The 13,054-nt window shown below is 45.0% G+C and overlaps 1 protein-coding gene across 2 annotated transcripts in view; it reads left to right on the top strand.

Annotated features, from left to right (window-relative positions):
* The first annotated feature begins 740 nt into the window (after positions 1-740).
* LOC112215038 (metabotropic glutamate receptor 8) overlaps positions 741-13,054 on the top strand; it is a 249,569-nt gene continuing 237,255 nt past the window's right edge. The window contains exons 1-2 of one of the 2 annotated variants that reach the window (XM_042298071.1): positions 741-940; positions 5,641-6,455. In XM_042298071.1, the coding sequence (XP_042154005.1) occupies positions 5,901-6,455 (555 nt within the window). In that variant the 5' untranslated portion in view covers positions 741-940; positions 5,641-5,900. The remainder of the gene's footprint in view (positions 941-5,640; positions 6,456-13,054) is intronic. The other variant, XM_042298070.1, reaches the window with a different exon arrangement.

Below are 13,054 nucleotides of genomic sequence, written 5' to 3'. Positions count from 1 at the left end.
TTGGTGGATTTTAAGTGTTTTTGCGTATTGATATAGTCTATCCCTGTAAAAAAAGTATCCTTAGGTTGATTCAACCGATGGGATTTTTTTTTAACAGAAGAGCTAAAATCAATAGTTTGCCATGAATTGACATGACCAAAGTTTCGTTTCTAGACCTACTGTGGGCTACGTAACGCTAGATGGCGATAGTGCTCTATCTAGTGAGGCGCTCGCTCCTGAAGTCATGACACAATTTTATCACGTCTCGCACGTTAGCCTCATTGAACGTAAAATACTTTTTTTGTTGATGAATCAGCTGCCTGACATTTGCTCGTACCTCCGTTCGTATTAATTTTGGTTGTTAATTACCAATATATAGCATAAGTTAATATACATTAATATAAATATAATTTAATATAAATTGATAATTGCAACCAATAGGCCAATTGATTAGAATTCGCCTATTTGCATGTAGCAACACATACACATTGGTGTGAGCGTTCGAGAGGAATCAATGCCTGCGTTTTTTGTCGGCTATTATGCAGATAGTAGATGTAGGCTTATTGATGTCGTCTCAGATGTCTTGTTTACAGACGTTGATTTCAATCATAACTGATTCATTTAATGGACTCTTCTGGGCAGATGCATCAGAATGTGACTGCTTAAATGTTGCATTCCATACAGTTTCTGTGTAATTTATGCAACAGATAAATGGTGTCGATGCTGATAAAGGGAGAAGGGGGGTATGCGGAGAGAGGGTGAGAGAGAGAGAGAGAGAGTTGGGAGACCAATCGCTGCCGGTGGGTGTTTTTTTGTGATTCATTTGGCGGAGACGCGCGCTCGCTGCTTGGCTGGATGGCTGCATGCGCTGTCCCTTTCAGCACCGAAAACCAGAGGCGCGTGCATCTGTGAGTGGGTTGCGAAGGCGCGAGGAACCCTCAATCAAGTCGCGGAAAAGCAGGTAGGCATTTTTTTTAAACTACATATTTCGTTTCATAGATTTCGTATGTCTGATAAGGTCCCATCAAACATCATTCTTCCAGATTTCCCCTATCTTTCTCTATCTGAAGGAACCATCGTTCCTCATCCATCTGCATTTTTTTTCTCCCTCATTGTTAAATTAATTACCCTCGATGGCTCTGCAAATTAGCCCCTTAAATAACTATTTATCCTTTCATTATCGATATGCATAGTTGATGTTGACAGTCCACTGTATCGTCAATCAGTCGTGACCTGTAGCTAAATGAGAGGGTTCAGGGTTGGGAAAGGAAACTGCTGAGCTCCGCAATGAAGTTCCAATATTGACCCAAAGGAATGCGCTCTCTGCTCTGTTCCGCGCGCCAAGAAACAGCATTCCCTCTGATGGCATTTAGGAATGATCCATATATCTGATCTCATCCGTAGCCCAAACGTCGTATTTTGTGATAGAATTCATTATAATTCATATGGGATAATTAGATGAAAATAATTGGGATATGAATGGTGTGATTTTCAGAGCTCACTCAATAAGGACGGCACTATTTCACACACATGAACGACTCCGTCTCAATTGAAAGACTCAACATGTTATATTGAACTTGAATTAAAAACATTATGTCTTGATAATGTTTTTTTATCTAATTAAATAATAATTAAATAATATGTAGCCTAGCATGAGGACATCATTAGGTCGTTATTTATCTTTGGAGCACAAACAAGATTTGTATTCCACAGCTGCCTGCTTCATGCCGCTGCTTTAATCAGTCGTATGTAACAGAGGGTGGTGGTGTATATCTCACATTGAACCCTATCTATCCCCGCAACAAATCATACTAACACACCACTTCCACCACGTCTTCTGTAAGGAGTTCCGTTGCTTCTCTCATCTGCAAGAACGAGTCAAGGGAATTGTAGGATCACAAGTCAATTGAGGGGGGGTTGGGGATTTGGGATGTGTTTGATTCGTTCCCGTTTGTTGGTGTCTTTACCTGCCTGTGATCTGAATGCAAAAAAAAAAAAAACAGATGTCATATTCAACGGGTGCGGTGAGAGGTGGGAAACGAATGGGGAGGAGAAGGAGGGAGAGGAACGGGCGGGGAGAGGGAAGAGAGAAACGAGCAGAGGGAGGAGGAGAAAATAGCAGAGGGGGGGAGAGAGAGAGAGAGAGAGAGAGAGAGAGAGAGAGAAGAGAGGCGAAAAAGAGAGAAGAGCCATCACTTTGTGGAAAGAGCAGTGTGCTTCCCTCCCAGAGAACGTATCTGTACACGAGGAAACCTAATATAATGACCGGTAGAGCGGATGGTGCAGCCTGACACCTAGTGATTGGTGTAAATTAAGAAGTGAAATGTGCCAGCCTCTGCCTCGCAGGGTAATACTCCCTTCATCTTACTGCCAACAATAACGATCACACTGCTGGAATTTCTACCGTTCTGTCTATTCTCTCTTATTAGTGAGTCACACGTTCCAACCCGAGCAGGATCGAAAGGTATAACGTTTTACTCCAGAAGTGAAATAAAATAGTGTAAATGAAATCAATATATTGAAAGATCCATTCTTACACTGTAAACCCCAAGCCATTATTAACTCAAATACTTCTAGTAAGTTGAACTCAAAGTCAATGAAAAGTCATTATTACTTAAAATGTTTATGTGGTACTGACTCAAAACTAAATGAGAAATCACATCAACTCTATTTTTTAAAAATATATAAATAACAACAAAATAACCTTTTCCCAGCATGCTCTACTGCAGGTCGATTTTTAAAATGTGTTTTTAATATCTGTGTTTTTGCATGTAGGTTGAGGGATGGATTGATAGATACATCTTATGCTAAATAAAGATAAGGTATTATTTTCTAAACTAATCTAAAAAAAAAAGTGCACCCTTTACTGAAATGGTTATTCCAGTTTAATTGGCTTAGATAGTCTCATAATTTTCCTGATCCTTGCAGTCATTGTGAATGCAGAGTGTTGGTGAATAAGAATTCCAACTGTTGAATAGCCTATCTCTGGCTGGTTTCCAATAGGAATTACGCATCACTTTGCAAGCCAGCATAATGTGACTTGAGTCAGAAATTGTGGTTGGAAGATTCCTGGAAATCTGTCAACCAGGATTTTGTTTTTGAAAATCTGGGGAAGTAACTGTCATTTTGTTCAACCTCTAAACAAGGCCTTATGTATTGTCATAAAGGGTTTAATTACAATAACATTTGCCGAGGAACTCACTTGGTGAAGGCCACAGGAAGGAAATTGAATGAATTCAAGAACCAGGTCTCTGTCACTGACAATACAGTCATGGGTGGTAACTACAATTCACTTGAAAAGGCAAGGCACACTGGGAAATTATAGTGGATACGTGGCTTAGTGGGGGCGTTACTCAAAATGTTCAAGCTGATGCAACTCAAATCTGGAACCCCTACAGGCTCACAGTGACTATAGTATTGAATAAAGACTACACAATTACTGTACTCAAATATATTAAGTGAAATGGATTTCCTCAAAGGTTTGGCGTAAAGACAGCACATTGGGGTTTACAGTGTACGCATGAATACAGCCTGAATAGCCAATTAGGAATATAACCTAAGCATAAAGGTGTACTATTTTATATTAATATGCGTGTGCCTTACTCAAGTGCATGATATATTTTTTTTATTGTTAAGGTGCTTGGTAAAGTGCTACAGTAATCTTATCCTTTCAAGGTAAATGACTCATGTATTTCCTTAGAGTATAGTTAGCAACCATAGGGACTATACACTGAGTGTATAAAACATTATCAACACCTGCTCTTTCCATGACAGACTGACCAAGTGAATCCAGGTGAAAGCTAGGATCCCTTGTTGATGTCCCTTGTTAAATCCACTTCAATCAGTGTAGACGAAGGGGAGGAGACGGGTTAAAGAGGGATTTGTAGGCCTTGAGACACTTGAGACGTGGATTGTGTGTGGGTGCCATTCAGAGTGTGAATGGACAAGACAATATATTTAAGTACCTTTGAACGGGGTATGGCAATAGGTGCCAGGGGCACCGGGTTTGGGTTTAAGAACTGCAATGCTGCTGGGTTTCTCACGCTCAACAGTTTCGCGTATGTTTCAAGAATGGTCCACCACTCAAAGGACATCCAGCCAACTTGACACAACTGTTGGAGGTGTTGGAGTCAACATGGGCCAGCATCACTGTGGAGCTTTCAACATCTTTTAGAGGACACAACCCGATGAATTGAGGCTGTTCTGAAGGCAACAAGGCTGTTCTGAGGGCAACTCAATATTAGGAATGTGTTCTTAATGTTTTGTACACTCAATGTATGTGAAAGTGCTGGATGTGTGGAAAGGTGATATTGATATGTGTGGAAATATGGGTACATGGAGGGGGAGGTAGGGAGAAATATTGCCACGATGTCCCGAATATACATTAGGCTATTTATATGCAATGATGCAGCAGTTCCCTAGCATCTCAGCATCCTAGAAACGCGCAGCCGGTTCAGCCCACACAAGCATACTGCGCAGCATCTGTGCCTTTTGGAACGCACACGGACGCGCGCAAAAGTGGTCATGTCACGCAGGAGGAAGTTTAGACTTATTTAGCCAATAATGCCATATGTACAGTATCGCTACGAATGTGAAACTAATTGATATTTCCACATTGTGATGTTATTAATATGCTCTTCTATCCAACTCAGAAGAATATCCACACATTTTACTATTTTGGGGAAGCGGGTGTGGTCAAACCATTACCGATCAAACACACTATTAGGAAGAGCTCTGACGAAGGCGGTGAGGCGGATACGTAAGCTTATTAAGTATCACTGATACTATCAAGAGCAGTGTGCGGTTTCCTTTTTCCTTCATGATATGAATGATAAAAGTTAATTAGTGGGCTACAGATAAACTAGGCCGGCCAGTGGATATTATATTTTGAGGTAAAGAGGGCACCCAGTAACCTAATCTGATTGGCCAGCAATCACTTCCATTCGTGAAGGGCATTCAAAGCGGGATGAGACCAGCGAGAAAACAAAGAGAGTTAAACCAAACCTGCTCCACGAAAGCCTTGCCTCTTCTCACTGACTCACATACTAGGATGGCTTGCTACATCATTACTGTACTGTTTCTGATGACAATGATTAGGTAGCTGAGGTGACACCTTCCAGGTTTTGATTCCAATGCAGCTGTCAGTCTAAGTGGAGAACCAGTAGATGTTCACTGAATGACTGAATGATTACACACTGAGTAACCTTCACTCTGTCCACGTGAATAATGCATTCTGGAGCTTTGTTGATGTGTTTGACAGGCTTGGCACTTTGTGTTTGACATGCTTGGCACTGGCGGATAGGATGGACTTGTCAGTGGAATAGGATTGGCGGTTGTGTGTGTGTGTGTGTGTGTGAGGGGAGAGGGGGCTGTACTGTGTGTGTGGCAAATGCTCATCTCTCTTGCTCTTGAATCTAGAAGACAGGTGTTGCAGCATGAACAGTGATTTGTGAATGCCAGTGTGTGTGTGTGTGTGTGTGTGTGTGTGTGTGTGTGTGTGTGTGTGTGTGTGTGTGTGTGTGTGTGTGTGTGTGTGTGTGTGTGTGTGTGTGTGTGTGTGAGCGAGGGAGGGAGGGAGGGAGGGAGACTGTGTGGTGTGGTACCCAGTAGATGGCTGACTGAGGCACTGACTGCTTTGTGTTCTCTGTGTGTATCTTGCAGGGTCTGCTGAAGATGTGAGTTCAGGATTATCATCGCTGCAGCTGCACTCACCTCCTCTACTAGTGTCTCTCTCTCTCTCTCTCTCTCTCCTCTACTGGGACATGCATGCCTCATGGGCCCGGGACATCTTAGAGCGGCCTGCTAACTCCTTCCCAAACTCCTCCCCCGGGGGACTGATGCCCTTTCACCTATGATCCCGCCCATACTCTCCACAGTAACTTCTCAGTAACTCCTCCCACAACCGCCATCCAACTGTTACCATGGCGTTGTCGGAACCCCAACGCCTTCCTTCACTCCTCGCCGCAGGCCACTTCCTTTTCCACTTCCTTACCTCATGTTCCTGGCTCCTCCCTCTGGCCTTCCCTCAGCGAATCACGGACCCCGCCATCGGCACTGCGCCCAATCAGGAGTACGCCCACTCCATCCGATTGGAAGGCGACATCATCCTGGGTGGCCTGTTCCCGGTGCACTCCCGGGGGGGCGGTGGCATGCCCTGCGGGGAACTGAAGAAGGAGAAAGGGATCCACCGTCTTGAGGCCATGATGTTTGCCATCGACCTGATCAACAAGGACACGGAGCTGCTCCCCAACATCACCCTGGGGGCCCGGATCCTGGACACCTGCTCCAGAGACACCTACGCCCTGGAGCAGTCGCTGACCTTTGTCCAGGCCCTCATCGAGAAGGACGGCTCGGACGTACGCTGTGCCAACGGCGACCTGCCCATCTTCGCCAAGCCTGATAAGATCGTGGGGGTGATCGGGGCGGCGGCCAGCTCCGTGTCCATCATGGTTGCCAATATACTGAGACTGTTCAAGGTAAGGACACTGGAATGGGTCTGGGTTGGTTTCTGGTTGGTCTGGTTAAGTTTGACTTGAGTTTGGTTGGGTTAGTCAGGCTGGGTCTGGTTTAGTTTGGCTGGGCTAGTCAGGCTGGGTCTGGTTTAGTTTGACTTGAGTTTGGCTGGGTTAGTCAGGCTGGGTCTGGTTTAGTTTGGCTGGGCTAGTCAGGCTGGGTCTGGTTTAGTTTGACTTGAGTTTGGCTGGGCTAGTCAGGCTGGGTCTGGTTTAGTTTGGCTGGGCTAGTCAGGCTGGGTCTGGTTTAGTTTGACTTGAGTTTGGCTGGGCTAGTCAGGCTGGGTCTGGTTTAGTTTGACTTGAGTTTGGCTGGGTTAGTCAGGCTGGGTCTGGTTTAGTTTGACTTGAGTTTGGCTGGGTTAGTCAGGCTGGGTCTGGTTTAGTTTGACTTGAGTTTGGCTGGGCTAGTCAGGCTGGGTCTGGTTTAGTTTGACTTGAGTTTGGCTGGGCTAGTCAGGCTGGGTCTGGTTTAGTTTGACTTGAGTTTGGCTGGGCTAGTCAGGCTGGGTCTGGTTTAGTTTGACTTGAGTTTGGCTGGGCTAGTCAGGCTGGGTCTGGTTTAGTTTCACTTGAGTTTGGCTGGGCTAGTCAGGCTGGGTCTGGGTTAAGAACCCTGCTAGTTTCAGTGTTGGTGATGGCATGGTTTGTGTTTACATTGATGTCGGAGCCATACCGTGGATATTTGTGTTGTGTTCGTGCGGATACTATTGCACTGTGTGTGTAGGTGCGGAACACCAGCCACTGTGTGTTGGATGTAGGGGCTCTCTTTACAGTAAATGGAGTATATTGCCGGCTGCCAGGGCCTGGACTTCATCATGTCTATCTCGCCTCCTCCTCCTCTTATCCTCTCCTCCTCAGATGGATGCTTATTGTTCCAGCAGGATATTACCCTGACCTGTGTGTGTGTGTTTGTCTGTCAGTCAGAGCCGTTATTGTGTTCTCAGCCTGGCTTCTGACATTGGTTCTCTGGTATTACACACGGAGACGCCACTTCAGCCAGCCGTGCTCTCTCACTACTGCAGGCAGATCAAGTTCAATTGTGACAACCAATTAAAATGCAATCAATCTTGTTGAAGAACACTCCACTTCACTCTGCCCCCCCAGCCCAAGAGACTGTGTGTGTGTGTGTGTGTGTGTGTGTGTGTGTGAATGAGGTTTTGGTCATGGGAGTTTGATCTATGCTAGACTGGTCTAGACTGGGCTTTCTAGAACACAGAGAAACAATGAAATCAATTACTGTCTAGGGTACAAAAGCCAATTAATGGGAGAGTGGTTGGAACAGAGGAGTGTGTGTATACGAGCACAAGAGTGTCTGTGTTGCCGCCATCATTAGTCGAACAAGGTTGATCGATGCGAGCGCAATGTGGAAATATGTGCCTCCTAATGATCCATGTGACGTTCTCAGCCGTACACCTTTATCTTCTTTCCCTCTCTCTCTCTCTCATTTTCTCTTTCTTCTCTGTCGCTCTTCTTCATTTTCTCTCTCATATTTATCATTTTTCTCACCATATCACTGCCCTGGTTCTGTGTGAGTGGCAGTGCTGTATTCTAACTCTGTGCATAATAATATTAAACATGATTTAGGGAGGAGTCTGTCATGGAAACGGCACACACAGGGACTTGAGTTTGGGTCGCTGCGCAGAGCTCTCATTTTTCTAATAGGATTTAGAGCAGGGGATTGGTAGGCTTGTGCGTGTGTCTGTCTGTCTGTTTGCATTGTAGCATTTGTGTGTGTGTGTGTGTGTATGTATACACTGAGTGTTTATTTATTTATTTTACCTTTATTTTACTAGGCAAGTCAGTTAAGAACAAATTCTTATTTTCAATGACGGCCTAGGAACAGTGGGTTAACTGCCTGTTCAGGGGCAGAACGACAGATTTGTACCTTGTCAGCTCGGGGATTTGAACTTGCAACCTTTTGGTTACTAGTCCAACGCTCTAACCACTAGGCTACCCTGCCGCCCCAGTGTACAAAACATTAAGACATAATATTGGGTTCGACCCCCTGTCCTTTGGGTGGTGGACCATTCTTGATACATACGGGAAACTGTTGAGCATGAAAAACCCAGCAGCATTGCAGTTTTTGAATCAAACTGGTGCGCCTGGCACCTACTACCATACCCCGTTCAAAGGCACTTAGATCACCCTCTGAATGGCACACATACACAATCCACCACCGACTCTGGTTGAAGTGGATTTAACAAGTGACATCAATAAGGGATCGTAGCGTTCACCTGGATTCCCCTGGTCAGTCTGAGTCGTGGAAAGAGCAGATGTTGTTAATTTTTTTACACTTAATGTATGTGTGTATGATAATGTGTGCCTCTGTGTGAGTGTGTGTGTGTGCATTGTAGCATATCTTTGTGTGTGTGTGTGTGTGTCTGGAAGGATGGATTGTGCTCCGTATCACATTACTATGTAGATGCTTTATCTGCTGCTTCATGTCTCATGAATGATGCAGTGTGTGTTGCCGTCTGGAAATAGCATGTTGGAGAAGATGTCATACTGGGTGGCATGGGCCAGCTAATCTCCCCACTGGCTCCCTCAGACTCCCTTAGCAGCACAGAGGAGAACCCAGATGCATTGAGCAGCATGGTAAACCCCAATGGGGAAGCCCAGTGATGGTGGAAACTGTGAGGAATTAGATCCAAGATGGAGGTTGGATGGATGGAGGTTCCTGCCCTGGATATTTCAAACACAACATACTCTCCTACTCAGCCCAGCGTTCTTCACATCCTAACAGCAACCAGGAGATCTTATTAGAGAGGAGAGACTGACTGCTTCCCAAATGGCACCCTATTCCCTATATAGTGCACTACCTTTGACCGAGGCCCATAGGGCTCTGGTGAAAAGTAGTGGACTGCTTAGGGAATAGGTGGGACACAGACATAGACTCTCTCTGCCTGTCTCAAATAAGAGGAGAACCCAGATGCACCTAGCAGACACTACCAGAATGGTGGTGGTGGAGACGGGGAGAAATGAGATGGAGGATGGATGTATGGACGTTCCAGCCCTGGATACCCCAACCAGACACAACAGTTTCCCTCCAGTAACCCTTCCTCCTTGCTGCTCCGTGTTTCACCCCCCGTCTCTCTACAGAGCAGGGCTGGTAGTGGACACAGACTGTGGGTATCTCCTCCCTCCGTTGCACCCCTGTAAGGCAGGTTAACCAGGCCTACACCTGTCATGCCTGCCTGCCTGGTTGGCTATTGATTGAGAAGCTCCTGAGGGGCCAGGTTAGTGATTATACTGTTGATTATTAGATCTATGGGACTCTGGATCACTGTGTAGACAGGCTCGGGATCCATTCTGTTTCAACCATTTAAACTGAAGAAAATGTCAGATAGAAAAAGAAAGTTAGTGATGTTTTTGCCCATCATTTCCCGTGCTATTCAAAATGCATTTGTGTTGGGGAGGAATAAGGGCTGTCTGTGTGTGCAGGCGGGCGTTGGTGCGCGAGTGCATGTGTGTGTGTGTGTGTGTGTGTGTGTGTGAAGGTTTAGTAGATAACGCGACACTCCAACAATGCAGCCTCTGGAGCAGTATTATCTGCTGCGATGTATGATATTACCCAGAGTCTCTGTATTACTGTGTTACTGTCGTCTGATAGGATGAGGAGAAGATCATTTCTCTGTTGCCTGAGCTGGATTTCCTAGTCTGTCCATGAATCTCTCTGCTCCCAACTGGCCAAGAGGTAAGAGGATTGAGGGGGTGTAAGGGAATGATTATTTCAGAGTCTTGCTGAGAATCAAATTGGCGAGAGCAAATATTTTCAGGCCCCCGGAACATCATGCACTCTGTAGTTGAACTAAGAACACGTTGATAAAAAGAGGATCATTTCAAAGACAGCTCAGTGGATTATGAACAAAATTGTGTTGCTCCATAACACTCCAAAGACAACAATTAGACTGGAATGGAATTAACAAATACATGCTCATGAGTCATACATGGCACATAGAAGTCATCGTGATGATTTCGCCCTCTGCATTGAAGAGTTTAAAAGACAGAGTTACAGACGACCAGAAGGCAAGACTTCTGAGGATGTGATTGGACAGGTTCAGACAGAAAGTGGGCTAATACGTGTCTGTATTACTGTGAACTGAGTTAGGAAGGGAGAGAGAGAGGGAAGAGAGAGCGATTTAGAGACGGAGAGAAGAGAGGGAGAGAAGAGAGAGATTGAGATCAACAGAGAGAAATAGAGAGAGTGTCTCTCTCAGGAGTCTCAGGACTCTGATGATTGTGCTGTTGATCTCCTTAATGATGAGAGAATTAAGTGGCTGATAATGAAGCCAGGGGTTCTTCACATCACAACAACAACAACAACCAGGAGATCTCATTAGAGAGGAGCAACTGACTGCTTCCCAAATGGCACCCTATTCCCTAAGCCGTCCACTACTTTTGACCAGAGCCCTATGGGCCCTGGTCAAAAGTAGTGCACTACATAGGGAATAAGGGGGACACAGACGTAGACTCTCTCTGCCTGTCTCAAACAAGATGGCCGCCACACCACAGAGAGCGAAGACCAGGCCCTCACTAATGAGGAGAGCTCTAATTGTCCGTCTGAAATTATTTCTTTTCAGCCAAGTTGACGTACTGATGATTCATCAAACGAGCCCTGCTGGCAACACACTCATGACCACAAGTCACTTCACAAGTCATGAAGTGTGTGTTAGCAGTGTTCTTGGTCTGCTTGTGTAAGAAGTGTGTGTTAGTAGGGTTCTTGGGCTGCTTGTGTAAGAAGTGTGTGTTAGTAGGGTTCTTGGGCTGCGTGTGTAAGAAGTGTGTGTTAGTAGGGTTCTTGGTCTGCTTGTGTAAGAAGTGTGTGTTAGTAGGGTTCTTGGGCTGCTTGTGTAAGAAGTGTGTGTTAGCAGTGTTCTTGGTCTGCTTGTGTAAGAAGTGTGTGTTAGTAGGGTTCTTGGGCTGCTTGTGTAAGAAGTGTGTGTTAGTAGGGTTCTTGGGCTGCTTGTGTAAGAAGTGTGTGTTAGTAGGGTTCTTGGTCTGCTTGTGTAAGAAGTGTGTGTTAGTAGGGTTCTTGGGCTGCTTGTGTAAGAAGTGTGTGTTAGCAGTGTTCTTGGTCTGCTTGTGTAAGAAGTGTGTGTTAGTAGGGTTCTTGGGCTGCTTGTGTAAGAAGTGTGTGTTAGTAGGGTTCTTGGGCTGCTTGTGTAAGAAGTGTGTGTTAGTAGGGTTCTTGGGCTGCTTGTGTAAGAAGTGTGTGTTAGTAGGGTTCTTGGTCTGCTTGTGTAAGAAGTGTGTGTTAGTAGGGTTCTTGGGCTGCGTGTGTAAGAAGTGTGTGTGTGTGTTAGCATCGTGCTTGGTCTGTGTGTGTAAGAAGTGTGTGTGTGTGTGTGTGTGTGTGTGTTAGCAGTGTTCTTGGTCTATGTGTGTTAGAAGTGTGTCTGGGCTGTTCTCTGAGACTTGTCACCTGCCTCTAAGGAGGCCCCCAGGGTTGAGGAGGAGTTGTGTAAAATGACTCCGTAGGCTGCCTCTTATAAACCGCCTGTCAGAGTGACACACTGCAAAACAGCTTTTGCCTGAGAGAGAAACTGTCTGGTTATTATTATGCAGTATATCTCTATGGGTAGTCCAAGCAAGGATGGTCAGGGCAAGTGACTGCACTGTGTCTTCTTAACGTTATCCTGTCTATCTACGGTATACGGGTAGTCAAAGCAAGATGGTTGCATGGCGGGAACAAGTGGTTGGTTCTCTTGGTTGTGATGAGTGATGGCGTAGTCCCAAAGGGCAAACCTCAAGCTAAATCACCCTCACCTCTGTACTTTCCAAGTTATTTGAAAATATTCCAATTCTGGACTTAACCCAGGTTTTGTGCACTGGCTCTTACTTTCTCCTAGGGCTTTGTTAGAATACAGGGAACGAGAGGGTTGGAAGAGAATGAGGGGAAAATAAGGGAAGAAAGATGAACTCGCCTCTCTTTTCCCAGCCTCCTGTCCAGAGGGAGCTGTTTCTACGTTTTATCAGCACCCCCAGAATTATTTTTAAAAGGATTGTGGGAAAACATGGAAACAACATTAGTGGACGAGGAGAGAGAGCTGAAAATAGGCTGTGAATACTTAAACAGAGGTTAAATGGTGGTCGGCAGCTCGGCACTATGGTTTGCATCATTCACAACTACAGTTGCCAAATATCTCTAAATCTAGTGTATAGGACCTGTTTCAAATGATCCCCTTTACATAGCTACTTCATATAAACACTCGCTCTGGAATGGGAAAAATATCCTTTCTACTGTATTCAGCTAAGTTCAACTATGTTCTTTTACTATAAAATCATATCATATAAAATAATGTCAGGGGACTTATATCTTGTCTGCTAAATGAACAAGCCTACAGCCCATAGCATGGCACATAGCCAGATAACATACGGTAGGCCAACTCATATTCTGTTCTTCTGAAATGCATTTTCTTCATATCATAATGGTTCTCTCGACCTGCCTCAAATAAATAATGGATTTACTGTGGTGGTGTTTAATCAGTTGAGTTATTAGACTTTTAAAAAATGTCGATGTTCCAAATGTGCGCATCAGCAGCTTGTTTGCGTGGAGGCCT

Source organism: Oncorhynchus tshawytscha, linkage group LG15 (assembly GCF_018296145.1).
Source record: "Oncorhynchus tshawytscha isolate Ot180627B linkage group LG15, Otsh_v2.0, whole genome shotgun sequence".
NCBI lineage: Eukaryota > Metazoa > Chordata > Actinopteri > Salmoniformes > Salmonidae > Oncorhynchus > Oncorhynchus tshawytscha.
The sequence above is the reverse complement of the archived record's forward strand: the minus strand, read 5'-3'. Positions and strand labels throughout refer to the sequence as shown.